The 16,672-nt window shown below is 37.9% G+C and overlaps 1 protein-coding gene across 3 annotated transcripts in view; it reads left to right on the top strand.

The window, feature by feature from the left end:
• The first annotated feature begins 3,040 nt into the window (after positions 1-3,040).
• dscamb (Down syndrome cell adhesion molecule b) overlaps positions 3,041-16,672 on the top strand; it is a 317,810-nt gene continuing 304,178 nt past the window's right edge. For 2 of the 3 annotated variants that reach the window (XR_015508884.1, XM_087283470.1), the window contains exons 1-2: positions 3,454-3,543; positions 4,031-4,122. Coding sequence is in view for 2 of the 3 variants with exons in the window: in XM_087283470.1 (XP_087139596.1) it covers positions 4,041-4,122 (82 nt within the window). In the remaining variant the exon portion in view is untranslated. Of the gene's footprint in view, positions 3,247-3,453; positions 3,544-4,030; positions 4,123-16,672 lie in introns of those variants that run through there. The other variant, XM_087283469.1, reaches the window with a different exon arrangement.

The following is a 16,672-nucleotide window of genomic DNA, read 5'->3' as shown; positions in this document are numbered from 1 at the left end:
GGATTTTGGTTAGTTGTTCCACATGATTGCACTTGTATATAAACACATATTTTCCCTTCTACATTTTTTATAAACAAATATTAAAATCCCAATCCTTAGTACTACACTCTCAGAAAAAAATGCTAGCTACAATGTTGCACCAAAGAAGGTAGAAACCCTTGTCATGAGGCACTACCTTTTTATGGGACAGATTTGTACCTTAAGTCAAAGAAATACATTTGTACCATTGCAGTTTGTACCTTTAAAGACATGATTTGTACCATGGGAAACCAAAATGTACCTTTGTTTTTTAAAACCTGCAGATACAATATTGGATCAAAGGTACAAATCTGATCCATTAAGGTACCACCACAGTGACAAGACACTGTGTCAAAAAAGCTAACCGAACATTTATTTAAAATGCCTCAAATGTTTTGTTTACAATACCTATAGTTTTATGTTTTAACAGTTGTTGGTAAAATTGTAATATAAAACTTAATAATTAATGTTTATTTAGTTTCTATAAACATATTTAAATGATGATTCTTGTTTTTTTAAATATATAAACTTTATTTATTAAAGACAAGTGGATAGCATTTGTTGTATACAAACGTCCAATTTCTGCTCTTTTTCCTTTTTGAACACTTTTGTAAACATTTAACCCCGACACCCCCCGCCCATCCCACCCATACATGCACATAGCCAGTTTTCTTGTAAAACATATAACAGAAGACAGTAATAGAGTAATAGAAAAACTAAAATAATAACAATAAAACAAAATTAATAATAATAGTACAATTTAAAATAAATATATAATTTCAAATAAATAAATAAAATAAAGTAGATTAATTAGCTATAGTTACATTGACATTAATGTGCTACCTACTTCTTGGTTATTATGGTTTTAGTTGTGCTGAGGTTTAACCAATGCGTCTAGTTTAGGGCATGACAGATCCGGAGAAAAAATGCTAGTTTAAAAAAAAATATATATATTAATAATGATAAATCCGACCATAAAATGATTTCTTAAATAATCACTTCTAGAGGTGTTAAATCATCAAAACAGTTTAGTAGTGGCATCCAATGAGTATAAAACCTGTGAGACGAGCGTCTGAGAGAGAACTTAATCTTCTCCAATTTCAGAAGATTTAAGATGTCGTGCAACCAGATTTTGATTGAGGGTGGTTGGTGCGATTTTCACATTAAAATAATTATTTTGCGAGCAACAAGGGAGGAAAAGGCGATGACATTATTTTGAACGTTTGTGACATGAAACTCATCTGGGAGTTTTCCAAAAATAGCGATGTGAGGGTTTGGGTTTAGATTAATGTCAAATATATATGAGATTGCCTTGAAAAATAACTGCCAGAATTCAGACATTTTGGCACAACCAGAACATGTGAGTGAGGTTGCATGGGGTCTGTGAACACCTATTACATTTGTTATCTAATCTGTCCAGATAGAGCTTTAAGAGTTTCTCTTTGCCGATTCTTTTTTTAATATAGAAATTAATCACAAAATCACTTTGCCTTTACAGTAATATTTATTTTCATAGATATTGTAATGAAGAAGGGGTTGTCCAACATTTTTTGTACCTTTCAATTGAACCATAAAAGGTACAAATCAGTATGATAAGAGGTCTTTTCTGTTCCATATGGTACAATTTTTACAGAGGTACAGAACTGTTCTTTAAGGAACATTATTTGGACCACCGTGTACCTGTTTTTCGAGAGTGTATATGAATGCTGTTGCCTCATCATTTGAAAATAGTTCACCAAATAAATAGGAATCACATAAATAAACAGTTTACATATGAATCCCAGTTTAAAAAGAAAACAATCGTTTTTTACAAACAGTTTATATATCTAATTTTTTTAACAACACTCTTTGTGCAAATGTGCTCTATAGGATGATTTTTTATTATTATCTGTAGGTTACATATTTATTTTGTGCCTTTTGCAATTTTTCCTTCATACTCTGAGAGCAGCTATTATACCAAAATGACATAGCATAATCAAAATGGAGTTGAAGCAAAGCTCCTGCCGTTCCAAGAGGGAAATATTATTGGAATTCTTTATTATGAGAGGTTAATTAAAGGAAAGTATGGCTGCTACCATACATTTCAAATAAAGAGAAATTAATTTAAAGATTTTACATAAAATATACCCAACCAACGTATTACTTTTCCAAATTTTCAGATATTCAGAAAGAGTGTTCATTTGGTAAAAACAGTGAGGAATCCTTATGGCACTTCTTTGTTGGTTGTCAGAGTGTGCAATTATTTTGGAAAGACTGTTTTTCTGATTATTATGCTAAAAATAATATGTTGATAACATTTAATGCAAAATAAATAATTTGTTATTTTGAAAATGGGGATACATTTTGTTAATTTTATTATTTTAAATGGTAAATTCTTTATACACAAATCAGAATCAGAAAGAGATTTATTGCCAGGTATGTTCACACACACAAGGAATTTGTTTTCGTGACAGAGCTTCTACAGTGCAACATAACTACAGAGACAGGACAAAAAAACAGATGATAAATATATTTTAAAAATAGAAGCAAGTAGAAGTAGTGAGTGCATAAAAAAGTCAAATGTACACTTTCAAAATCTCCACCTTTATACAAGGTTTTTTTTTTTATCAATGAACATTCTGTTAATGTAAAAATGTAAAAGCTCTGTCTATTGTAAGCTATTATGAATCTGTTTTTGGTGTCTTGTGAATGTCTTTTGTCATTTGTTTTTGTTTTATTTTGTCTGTTTTTTATATCAATTATATTTGGAATTTTTGTTTGTTATGCACAATAAAGAAAATTAAAAATTAAATAAAAAAAAACAAAGCTCCTGCCAATGATTTTAAAAAATAAACATCCATCAGCTTGCCTTGCCTAGAACCTAATTTTCCCCACTCATCTTCGTAAAAACCTTTCTAGTAAAACATACCTTAATTAGATTTTAACATATTATTGAACAAAGCTCGCTGGAGCTTCTTTATATACGTTTTCTTTTACATTGGCAGTCATTTTTACATATTAGCCTGCACTATCTCTGAGAGTCAGAAGAGGGCGCACAACACCACTTTCCAAACAAACCCCCCACCTACCAAATTGTGCGGTAAATGAGGGAGATTATCGGAGTGAGCAAGCTAACAGTTAACTGTCCAAATCGCCTTTACTGGAGCATTGCTTCTTAATCAACATCGAACCCTGATTGGAACAAGATTTGGGAGGCAAACAGAGAGCCAGTCAGAGCTGAATGCTCAGGTATCATTTTTACCTTAAGACAACACCCATCTTTCACAAAAACACTGCCTTTTTAACCCATGCAGTACAATAATATATAAAATTAATATTAAAACAACCAAACATGAACATGTAGGCATAACTGCACACATTTATTAAAAAGGGGCGTTTCCTTACATTTTATTATAAAACTTACTTAATAAATTAAGGCTTATAAACCGCGCATGCGCTCTTCCACTCAGAAACCCTCTTTCATGGCGTCTTCACTCAGAAGCTGACCACCTGTTGTATATTTATGCCGCTCGATCGTTAAGACATGTACGTGCTCTTCCATAGAATAATCCCCAATCCTTGCGCTGGCTGAATTACCCGAGCATCTTTAAGTACATAATGCTTGTCTTAGACGCGGTGCATCTGTTGGCATCGCGCATGGTGATATTATGTGTAGGATAATTACAGGCGAGAAGTGGAATTGGACAATCTGGGATTAAAGGGATAAAAAGAGAATACCGTAGTTTTGTTCCAAAACACAAGCAGCAATTTAGCACCCTGCCCTAATAACTTAACTATGTGAAAATAAACTCTAGTTTTATGTTTTAGTTTAGTATACTTCAATAACATGACAAAAGCTATGTGTTTACAACACCGCAAGTGAGAAAACAATGGTGGTATGATGGTTAATAAACAAAAACAGTGTAATATATGGTGGCAAAGAGATCTCAGACACACTGGTATTTAAGAAAACATTAACAAACTGAGAAAACTAAGCAGATCATATTGACATAAGTACTCTCAACACATGCAGATGCAGAAACATGCTGCAAATATGGAAACCCAAAAGTGACGAACCCAACGGCTTCCTGTGTAGAGTCAACTGTGTTGTCGGAGATCTAAGAGGTAAGAGTTTTGTTTATTTTAACATCCTGGATGTACAGTTAATGGTTTCCGCTACATAGGAGTGGCTGACGTTTCGACACAGTGTCGAGATCCCGAAGCGCAAGTGTTTATAAACACTGCACCGAAGCATGATTCGAAACACCTGTTCACGTGACTAAAGCGATTCAAAGCATTGATCATTTCAGAAGCGTTTCGAGACCTGGAGAATATGCATTTGACTGATATGGTCAAATTCTAGTCAAATTCTAGATTCTGTCTCGTATGGCCTAGTGGACCATGTGTGCGCACGTTGATATTGTGTTTCATATTAATTTTGGGTTTGAATCCCGACTAGTAAAAATACTCCATAATCATGATTTTATGTATTTTAATCATGTTTCTGTTTTATGGTGTAGTCTTGATAGGATACAGCTGCGGATACGCTATCAATTTAGCATCATTTTTGTAACACTGTAAAACAATAATTCATATTTTTACAGTACTGTGATGGGTTTAGGTTTTGGATAGACGTTAATAAAATACAATTGGAAATTTAATCAATAATATGAATAATTATTGTTAACTTCTGGCCACAACTGTGTCTGATCTAGCAACAACCATGTTTTATGACCAAAACAATACAAATTTATTTACAAAGTGTTTATTCGAATGTCAGAGCAATGTTGAAACAAAACGATACAAGAACAAAGCATTACCAACTGATATTAAAGCATTTCAAAATAATTGTAACAGCCTGGCTTTGAACCCATTATCCCTGGATGGTGGTTACGAACTCTAACCGCTCGACTAAACCATTTGTAGGTTTAAGGCTACTAAGTGGAATTTCATACCTCAATTTGCTCGACTGTTTCAGTGCAATACAAATGAAATAACCACCAGGTGTCACCATAGAGTGGGGTTTCGAAAGTTTCGAAGCTTCGACACATTTGCTTCGACTGATTCAGTGTTTCACGAAGCCTCGCTTTGCCCACCACTACCGCTACATTCATTCATCCATGGCGGGGTGCCACGCTAAAATTCATCCCGCCGCGGCTACATTACAGCCTCTCATTCAAAACATTTCATTTTTTAATAGCGGATAATAATCGCACCAAAACGCATTAAAGGGTAAGTGCTTTTCTGTATCCGCAGTAGTGCTGTGCGTCATTTGTTTACCCTTTAAGGTGACGTGCTGACTGACAGGTGCGCGATGCGTGAGGCCAGCAAACACGACATATAGCCGTTTTACTTAACTTCAGGACGCATTAATGCTACTCTGTAGGTCTATTGGAGACATTAATAAATACTCCTATCAAATCTAATAAATGCTGGAGACATACTCGTTACATAAACTAACTAAATCACACTCAGCAGCGTTTGTTTGAGAGCGCACAAGATCTGCGCGCTCTTAAGCAGCTTATATTTGAGGGGGCGTGCAAGAAGTTTTGTGCACAAGCAGAGGAAATAGGCACGTAAGCACAGAGATTCGCATGCTCATAGGCTATTACATAAATACGATCCCGACTTCTAATATTGCGCTCACGACATTTGTCATTGAAATAACGCCACCGGTAGTTGGTCGATCTGTGTAAAAAAAAGCCACAGCTGGAAAAAATCCTTGAGGAAACACTGTTGTTTGTATATTAGTCCTAATAATCTGACAAATTGCACAATTAAAGGGTCACAAAACACCAAAACACATTTTTTGAGATGTTGACAGTCATATATGTGTCCCACATTGCTAAAAACACTATTAGGACACATATTTCACTAAAAGGTTTCAAGCAAATTTGTACTTCCGGTTTAAAATTTTGAAGCTACATTACGATTATGTAATTCTTGTGTAAATTCCAGCGTAGATAGTGGATGCCGATACCGGCCGGTAAAATGTGACGTCTTTGAGTTTTCAGCATTAATTCATGAGAAACACTTAGTTTGAACCAGGTATATTTTAAACAGCCTGATCTCACGAGGAAACGTAAGTATTTTGCATTTTGTCAGTTTAGTGGCTGATTCGGACGAATTCGTACGAATTCAGTCATACGAAAATATACGATTTTAAAAAAGGAGGCGTGGCACCTAAACCCACACCTAACCCCAACCATCATCCGCTTGTTAAGTGCTGACGTGTTGGTGACGTATGTAATACTGTTTCCGGGTCCAAGCCGCCACACATATGAGTTGAGAAATTATTCGTTTATGATCACTTTTTATTAATATCAGACATTAAAGTTAATTTTATATAAAGTCATAGTGTGCACAAAAATCTCTGGGCTTGCTGCATAACAAATACCAAAATTTTAACAAATTATAAAAAAATTTATCACTTTCTGGCCATTGGATATTAGGCATAGACATATATTGCGATCGTGACTTTTGAACGTATTAAATCGCTTTGTAAACGTTTGTTATTACCATTTCATTAGTCTCCCCATTCAGTTAAATAGAGCACTTGGACCCGGAAGCCGCTTCACATGACGTCACACTTAAAGAGCAGATTGGGTGATGAGCAAATCGTACTAAATTGTATAAATTAGATTGTGCGAATTTATACAAATTAGCCACTAAATCAAGAAGTTACGAATCGCGGTGAGATTGAATTGATTTCAAACCTGTGAGAAGCACTGAATTAAAAATATAATAATAATAATATTTTTATATGTTTATATAATTGAAGACAAATAAACAAAACAGAAATGAACAAATTAGGACCAAAATATAAATATATTGTAGCATATGTGTTCGCATACAGGGATAGTGCTTCTTCATCCCTTTTTTTCTCTTATTTTTTTGTCCTTCTCTAACATTTCTCTGCCTTTAATATATTGTTAATTTAGTTCTGCTGTCGGATTGTTTATGCTCATTTTAAGCAGTTTTATATCCCCAGTGTGTATTACTTGAGTAACTGTGAAATTGAATCAGGCAGTGTTTCTGCTAAAAGCATGTTTAAAGATTCATCATTAGTAACTGGTAAACTCTCACTGTTGTCTATTTAAAGAAGAGCCCCACAACAGGATAACACATCCAGTTTATTAAGATATGTTTATTAGTGTTTCTCTACTCTTTACTTTGAAGAACCGATGCAGTTACACTTTCTTTGATGGTCCAATTGTTGAATTTAAGTTACATTGCATCTACATAATTGTAATTAGATTATAAGTAGACTGTTAGGTTGGGGTTGAAGTTAGAATTGGGGTTAGGGTTAGGGTTAGTGTAAGTTGACATGTATTTGCAGAGTTTACATGTCTGTAATCATAGGAAAAAAGAAAAATGTCTCTACCATAATCTATGCAAAAGTCATTGTATTCCAACTGATGAGAGGTGCTGTACAAGCCACAGGGACCGATCATTGTTTTCATGTTTCACTGTTCTTTTGTTTGATCAAACATAATTCACTGTGTTTGGACCACATCAGACATATAAAAGGATTACTTATGCACATCACCTCAAAATCAGAGGAGAATGGCCCTATAGGGCACAGCATAAGGTAAAAGATGACAGCTGTCTGTGCTATCTGGGGCTGCTTATTGATCATGAATGTATTGTTTACATTTCTGCGCCATGGACACACCACGATTCATTCAACAACTGTTTGATATGTGAATATAATTCAGTAAAAAGAATGCTAGAACTGTATGAGCACCGGCAAGAGCTTTCATTTGAGCTATAACTTGTACATGTGTCATTAAAAAAAATATGAAAATGAACCAATGTAAATTACCTAGCTCGGGTATCCAAAATACTGTGTTTAAGTGTAAATAACTTTTATACAGTAGAATAAAAACCAAAGTGATGCATATGCGCATAACATATAGATTCTACACTTTCAAACGACACCACTTACGGGGGTCTGGTGCAACGCTAGCCCTTTAAATCTGAAAGCGAAAGTCGATGATGTCACCGCAGAGTTAAAGTGGTTAGTCAAAATGTGTAAGTTATACAGTGAAAACAACGGCTAAAGAGATTCGAGAACTTTATTATATTTTATTATAAACTGTTTGCTTATGTATTTGCTGCTAATGTATATATTTATTTTTTCTTTTGTAATTAATAATAATAAAACATATTACTGACCTTTTAACTGTTTATTCACAATGAAACAGCTCCAAATAAACATATTTAGTTATTTCTGGATTTTTAAGGGGGGTTTGGGTCCCTTATTATGGTGGGAATAACCCTTATTTTCACATCCCAATGTTGACTGGTATGTATAATAATAATGTCTGTTTGAATATGACTCGCCTATTAAATATTCAAACATGTGGTGCTGTGATCAACAACCACTAATACAATCTGATTCTGAATATATTTGAAAAGCCCACTTAAAGTTAAAATAATTATCAATATTGTGCATATTGAATATCACAACATGTTGCATTATTGAATTTCTACCTCTAGAAGTCCCCATACAAATGTGTGTTTGGACTGACAATATGTGCACACGATCTTAGGAAGCAACTTGACAAAACAGTCATTATTTTTAGTATGGGAAAAAGCATGCACATGGTTCCAGAAGACAAGCTTATCTAGCACAAAATATTTCATAAAATGTCACCAAAATGCTGTATCTAAACGTTTTAATCAAATACAAAATGTGATGGAAAAACTGCTAAAAAAAAAGGGTCATCTTTTAGAGAAAAAGAACCCCCCTTTCACTAGACTGGCTACGGGCCTGAACCATAGCATTCACCTGGGTTTGGTGTAGCTGTCCGTACTGCAGTGTGCATCGCTGCGCACTACACACACACTGCCTGACGACCCACTCAGCTGGCAGGGTTAAGCTCACCGTCCCTGTACCTGCCAGCTTGCTCTCTTAAGGGGCATCGCCCGCTTGCCATCTCTGAGGTATCACCCTCGCCCGCCATCTGCGCCCCGACAGACGCTCATACGCCACACTGCGCCGCAGCTGTTCCCAGGACAGCGGGAGGTCGAGTGGTGAAGTCTTGCTGCCACCCTCGCTGCCTCTCGGTGCCCCCTGGGGCCCAAGCCATCCTGCACTCCGCATCACAAACACCTTCTGTGATATGACTGCGAGGAGTGTTGATCACTGACTCTGAGGAACTAGAGGACATAGAGGAGAAATGCTTTGGTTGGCTGGAATCGCCATTAAAAGTTAAACCCACTTAGGCTACGTTCACACCGATAACCTTCTGATTAAAGGGATAGTTCACCCAAGAATCACTCAAGTGGTTCCAAAGCTTTATGAGTTTACTTCTTCTGTTGAACACTGTTTTGAAGAAATCTGAAAAACATTGACTTACCGTACGTTCATACCGAAAGCGGCGAGAGCGTCCAAGGTCGCTCTGGCCGCCCTGGCGACAACGCTTTCTGCCTTCAGCTCCTGCGGCGAGATTGTCAAAACTCGCTACATTGATCTCATATTTAAAGGAGCCGTTGCAGCATATCAGTTACATTCCTGCATAAAACATGTTTCCAGCGTGAAAATGTTGCGCACTTCTTATCAAATTCATACAACAATGGAAGATCAAGTTGCGTGTGGTGTGGCTTTGCTCTATTTATCCAATATGTGTCCATATGTTTGAAATAGCAAATAAAAATTGTAAATAATTGGAAATCCGGCGACCGCAATAATCAAACCCTTGGGAACAACTGTGGTCGGAACCAAAGTTCACAGGTCTGTGTTCTCTGAACTGCTATCAATCGATGGACGTCTACATTCTGATTGCTTGCCGCCGAACAGCGTCATAGCTCATTACCATAAAGTTGACTTCATTTCAACTCTCCTCGACGCTCACGCCGGCGAAGACGCGCTGCGCTGCTCCTCGCCGCCTTTCGCCGCCGGCTCTCTTTGAAAAAGAATGACTTCCGGCTACTTTGCCGCTCTCGCCGCTTTCGGTGTGAACGTACGGTTACATAGTATGGAAGACTACACTACTATGGAAGTCAATGGTTACAGGTTTCCTGCTTTCTTCTGATTATCATCTGCCCGTGATTTGTCCTCTATTCGTTGGTTGACCGTAAGAACATTTAAACTAAATCTGATTAACTTGCACCATTTAATTAGCTTTTAATAATAAAACAAACAAACGAGGTTACATTAGATTTAAAATGACAATTTTTAAATTGTGCCCATGATTCCTCCTATCTTCTTAGATAAGATGGCGGGCCAAGTCAAAGGTTACTGTGGGTCAACTTTGGCCCGTGGGCCCGAGTTTGAGCATCCCTGCTTTAAGTGTTCAAACCTGATTTCTTTTCTTTTTAAATGTGGCCAAAATCAGAGCCATGTGTGAACTAGGGCTGGAGAATGTCGACCTATTTGGCATGATACGATGTCTAATGTGAAACATCGCGATCGTCATCATGTGAAAAGTGGGGGGGGGGGGATGGGGATGAAGAGCAAGGAGGGATCTGGGGGTGAGAAGGGTGTGCGACTTATTTGAGGACCGGGAGGGAGACGTGCTATTTTCAGGAGATTATCACTCGTTTGCTGGCTTTAGGAGTCCTACAAATGCAAAGAAACTCCCCGACCCTCCGGGAGACTTGGGATGTCTGAATATCACGTTTAACAACTATAGTGAGCTGCGATCCAGCGATACATCCCTCATAAACTCTCAGATGTGCACTGCTCTCTGCCTGGAGCTCAGAGGAGCGCATGACAGCGTGTGGCTCTGTCTGTGTTTGTATGTGTGTGTGGTCACGTGATGTGCGTTTTCCGCGGACGGAGGGCTATTCAGAAATGCTAGGTAAAACATTTTAACACTAAGATGTATTAGTGTAAACAGGGCCTGAGTGTGTGTTTTTCACAAGCGGGTTTGCTACTGGGGCAGGGCGATGGATCGCGATGCAGGCTCAGCATCGTGTTGTCTATTGGCATCTTCTATCGGCCCAACCCTAGTGTGAACTGAGGACACGAAAGTTCAATAGCAAATATTGCATTCAGCATGCTGTCATGTGTTGATAAACATGGAGGCTAATGAAATCAGTGTTTATGGTTTTAATCTTATTACCTAAAATCCATGGGAAATCAAAACTGACGTGTTTATTTTGCTGGTGCACATTTACTGTAAAACTCAACAGTCAACTTATCAAATGAAACGAGTGTAGTTGACTCAAAATTGACTGAAAGTTAATTCTACTCATTTGAAAAGAGTGTTGAACTCAGTGTTGAAGTTGAGTAATCAAATGCCTTATTTTTTCAACTTAAATGGAGTAAGTTCACAGTACTCATATAGATTAGTTTTTAACTGAAATGTTTTGTTGCAATTAGTTTCCTCAAATGGTTTGAGTTGCCCTAACTTATTGGGTTTTACAGTACTCAGTTGGTTTGAGTTCTCTTCATTTATTGTGTTTTACTGTGCTCAAATTGCTTCGTTTACTCAAATAGATTAACTTCACAGTACTCATTAGGATTCATTTTTGGGCCTAAATGAACTGTTGCAATCGGTTTTCTCAAACGTTTTGTGTTACTTTAAGTTTTTGGGTTTTTCAGTGTTGTTATTCTTTTAGTGAACAATTAATCCATGCAAGTCCATCCAAATTTTGGTCAGTTCTGATCATTTGCTTCTGTGTTTGGAGTGGCTGTCAGTTTGACAGTTTCAACACAATATTCTTAACCACGTCCCTACCGTTAGTTTGCCATGATGGGCAAAATGAAAGCCCCTCCCCTTACACACTACTCAGTTTCTGTTAGTAGTACATAAACATACTGGAAGAAAAGTCTCAGAAACTTCTGGTTAATGCAGACTTTAGTCTTTAATCATTTGTGAATTCGTTACTATCATTATTTTCCTTCTTTCCTTATCGTTAGAAACTTGGTTTCAACTTGTAGTTCACTATAAGAAAATATGATCAAAAAGTCAAGATGACAAATGTTTTTTGTTACTTAGGTTATTCAGATTTCAACCTTATTATTAAAGCTATACACATTTTAACTTGATGTTTTAAGTCTTCAATTAAATTGATTAGTTTAAATGATTCCACTTAAAAGTTTAAAGCAGCCACAAAGTTCAAGCGATAAGAAAGATAATGTCTCTATTACTTATTTATCACTGGGCGATGTTGTGGCTTAGTTTTAGTTAGATTTGTGCTGTCAGAAAAGGTCTGAGCATAGAAATATGCACAAATAAGCTTATTAAATAAACCTGACTCTTTTTATTATTATTTTATCTTCTGCTGTTTTCTGGCTTTAAACCAACCCTAGAAAACTGAACATATTTTAAGTACTAGGGCAGGTACCAGATAAGACCACCTTTTAATATAGATTTTGGGTTTTAGACAACTTTGCTGGCTGGTTGCTTTTAATACCACAAAAGTGATCTTTTCAGACAGGACCTGGGGCCTCATTTACGAAGACTTGCGTTGAGTTCTTACTAAAACATTGCGTACGGACAAAGCTGTAAATGTGCGTATGCAGTAAAAAATTCTGTGTATTCTGAATCCCACGCATATTCTCTTTGTACATCCGAATAACCATGAAATTGAGCGCAACATGCACTAGCGCAAAACCCCTCCTTGCCTCCTCCTCATAAATATGCTAATGACTCTACTTCGGCCAAACCAATCGAAAAAGCAATGGCAAAAGCAAGCAAGAAGAGAAACTTCACAAAATGTGAATTGGAGGTGCTGCTATCGGAGGTTGACCGGAGAAAAACTGTGTTATTTGCAAGTTTGTCCTCCGGAATTAATAACAAAAGAAAAAAAAAATTGCTTGGGAGAGTTAAGCTAACACGGTTAACACAGTGGGGTCTAAAGATTTCACTGTGAGTGATTTAAAAAAGAAATGGAAATCCTCCAGCTGACACCGACAAGAAGTTCATCAAACTGGGCTGGGCTCAGTCAGAAGCACCGCTGAAAGCTTCCGTCAGCCAGGTTAAGTTTCTGGAGGAGTTTATGAGCTCACAGAGCACCTCTGAAAGGATGTAGTGGACTCAGACACGACCCTAAACGTATCAACGCTGTTTTTCTTCATAGAGCACATAAACACTGTTATTTTCTTCAAAAAATCCATGTTAGCCATTTAGCTATGAAGCTAGAGTCACCGAGCAGACAGAAGCTCTGCCCATCACGCAAATCCGCGTCTGATCTGAATTTGACGCGCGAGTGAAGCGAGTAAACTCAAATGTTCACACGGCTATTTACGCGCGAATAGCGCGATTTATCCGCGCGTTCCGCGTCTGGTGTGAACCAAGTGTGCCGCAAGCCTGCGTTTGAGTGAAGGTCTCGGCCGTTAGATCGCCCCCTGGGGGCTGGCTGCAGAACAAGTCATAAAGCCCGCCTCCTCCGTGTTAATGAAGGAGACTTGAGCCCAAATAAAAAAAATTATTACACTTGCAATAAAATGTCCCGAAAGATGGTTCTGGTCGATTAAGGCACTGGTTATTGTGCTGAAATAGGTGCAGATCTTCATTTTTGTAAACAGTTTGTTTTTAGCAGTAATTTAATGCTGGGCGTGTCATCGTGATTGACAGCTGTGATTAACAGTTTCTCAAAGCAGCGCGTCTGAGCTTCAGCAGGAGACTGAAATGTTATTATTCGATTTCTGTGTTATTTTACCATGACAAAATGAGTTCAGCAGTAAACTATGGTTTCTGACATACATGATCCTGGTGGAACACTGTTTATTCGCTAAGTTCAGGGCTTTTTTCGGGCTTTATTAGTTTGCTGATTCACGCCTAACCACCCAGATAGCAAAACACAGTTCCGGCTAGATTCTCGCCTGCCGGAGACTTACCCCTCAGAGCTCAGACTGACTACCTCTGCTGGACCTACTCCGGATGCCTGGACTCACTACCCGATTCCAGCCCGAGTCAATCGAGCCAGATGGGGTGGCCGAGCGAGCCGGCGCTGCCGCATGCGAGCCGGAATCAGCCTGCGACGCCGCGAGAAGGTTATGCGCTGCGGTCCGGAGCTGGCGCGATTTAATATATAAAACCCTCATATTTTTTAACGTTATTACATCCATTTGTGTTTATATGACAGCAAACGCATGCTGAGAAGTTCGGGGGGCGTGGTTGATTTTAAATAAAGCGTTTGGTTGGAAGCTCGACTCCGCTCATTTTCGCGGCTCCTCCTCTGGCTCCATCAGACAGTCCTTCTGCGCATGTCAAGGCTCCAATTTCAACAGTCTTTTGCGGCAGTTTGTGCCCGTCAAGCAGGCGTTTTGCCCTCAAGGCGTTCAATGGGAAAAAGGGCTGTCGCGTTGTCCATATTTTTTACAGTCATTGGTGTGAACACAGCACGATACTTTGTAGTGTGCAATTTTACATAATTGCCTCTAGGAGTCGCCAATGGAAATTAAAAAAACACACACAAGTAATACACGAACGTCAATTGCCGTGGCCCAACACACATTCTCATGTTAATTTCATTGTTAGTAAATCCAAACGTGAGCGTAGCGTTTGTGCATTGAGCATTTACGTAGCATTGATACATGAGGCCCCTGGTGTCTTATTTTGCACATCTTGTCATCATCATCTCACTTGTGGCATAATTTATGCTGCTTTTGTTGTGCTCTGTTGTTCACTATTAAAGCGAGCATTCTTCTGCATTCTTTAATTTCCCCATCACCAGTAGATCACATAAAAGGCTTTCCCCTCACATTGGTGTGTTTATGCTTTATGCAACTGACACTGTTCAGTAAATCTGGCATTTGATGTGTTTGGTTTCCAGTGTCATTCACATTCAGCTGTGCAAAACATATATTTTTGTTATATCATATTTTTTAATAATGTATCCTAGCATACTTTTAAAAACGCTTTCCTAGTAACACACATGTTTGTACTGTAGTTGTAGCATGTTACTATCTGCTGTCTTTTGTTTTCTTATAGCAGTTAACATTCAGTGAAAAATAAAGTGGATTCAACAGACTTTTGTTTACCAAAGTGCCTCAGCAGGACTTCCAAAGCATCATATTTAATAAACTACAGCAAATAAAAAAACAAGACTTTTTCAGTGACACAAAACCACATATTGAGTAAAACCACCAAGTACAAAGCAATGCTTCCATTCATGGTGGATGCTGAATCATGCAGAAACTATTTTGATTTGTTTGTAAATTAAATGAAATAAAAAATAACAACAATTTATAATGATTAAAACAAAATAAGATGCGATTGCTACAGTGAGCATTTTGTGTTTCTTTGGTGTTAATAATATTAATATTTAATCACCAGCAGTTTCATATTCATTCATTTTCTTTTCGGCTTAGTCCCTTTATTAATCTGGGGTCGCCACAGTGGAATGAACCGCCAACATATCCAAAATATGTTTTTACGTAGCAGATGCCCTTTAAGCTATAACTGGGAAACACCCATACACTCCCATTCACACACACACATACACTACAAACTATTTAGCCTACCCAATTCACCTGTACCACATGTTTTTGGACTTTTGGAGGAAACCCACGCGAACACGGGGAGAACATACAAACTCCACAGAAATGCCAACTCACCCAGCTGAGGCTCGAACCAACGACCTTCTTGCTGTGAGGTGAATGTGCTACTGACTGCGCCACCATGTTGCCCGCCACTAGCATTTTTCTAGTATAAACTAGCATGTTGTTAGCATGAATTTAGTACGAATTAGGATGTTGCTAGTATAATCAGTATGCTTCTAGTATGGATTAGTATGACCAATGTAAAGTCAATAGGCAGTTTTATACAATGGAAGACTATGAGACAGTGACTAAGGTGTCATAAGGGGTTGCTAGGGTGTGGCTAGTAAGTTAAAAGATTATCAGCGATTGGCAGATTAGTCTGAGTTAATTGAGCCCAACCATAAGTATGAGGTCACAAAGTTTGGCCCAATGTGAAGTCAATGAGACTTTTCAGAATTATCTGGGACAGTTTTCGGAAAACCGTCGGATCAGTTGGAAAGTCGGATCAGTTGGAAAAGATATAGCAAACCGGGTCAGAGCAATTAGAACACAGGTGTCAAACTCAGTTTCAAAAGGGCCGCAGCTCTGCACAGTTTAGTTCCAACCCTAATTAAACACACCTGATCAAACTAATTGAGTCCTTCAGGCTTGTTTGAAACCTACAGGTAAGTGTGTTGGAGCAGGGTTGGAACTAAACTGTGCAGGGCTTCGGCCCTCCAGGAATTGAGTTTGACACCCCTGAATTAGAAGGTTTGGTGTTAGTTTGGTGGTTGTAGTATGATTGGTCTTTGACATAGGTGTCAAACTCAATTTCTGGTGGGCTGCAGTGCTTTAGGCTTGTTTGATACTTACAGGAAGGTGTGTGGAAACAGAGTTGGAACTAGACTCTGCAGGGCTGGAGCCCTCCAGGAAATTAGTTTGACATCCCTGGTCTAGGAGGAGCAGTGGCGCCCCTAGAACATTTTCTTAGGGGTGGCCAGAAGAGGCCACACTAAATCTTTGGGTGGCACACAAAAAAAACGAAACAAACAATGAATTCAGTGTAATGTTATATCTTTGTTTCTGGTAAATGAAATAATGTGGTTTTAATTCATTTAGCAATTTATTCATTGAAGTAATTCAGCAAGTACATGTGCAAATATTTAGCTTAAAAACACTTTTCATATATACAGTTGAAGTCAGAATTATTAGCCCCCCTGTTAATTTTTTCCCCAATATCTGTTTATTGGAGAG

The sequence above is a fragment of the Danio rerio genome, chromosome 15, assembly GCF_052040795.2.
Source record: "Danio rerio strain M-AB ecotype USA chromosome 15, GRCz13ab, whole genome shotgun sequence".
In the NCBI taxonomy this organism is placed as follows: domain Eukaryota; kingdom Metazoa; phylum Chordata; class Actinopteri; order Cypriniformes; family Danionidae; genus Danio; species Danio rerio.
This window is presented reverse-complemented; position numbering and strand designations above follow the sequence as displayed.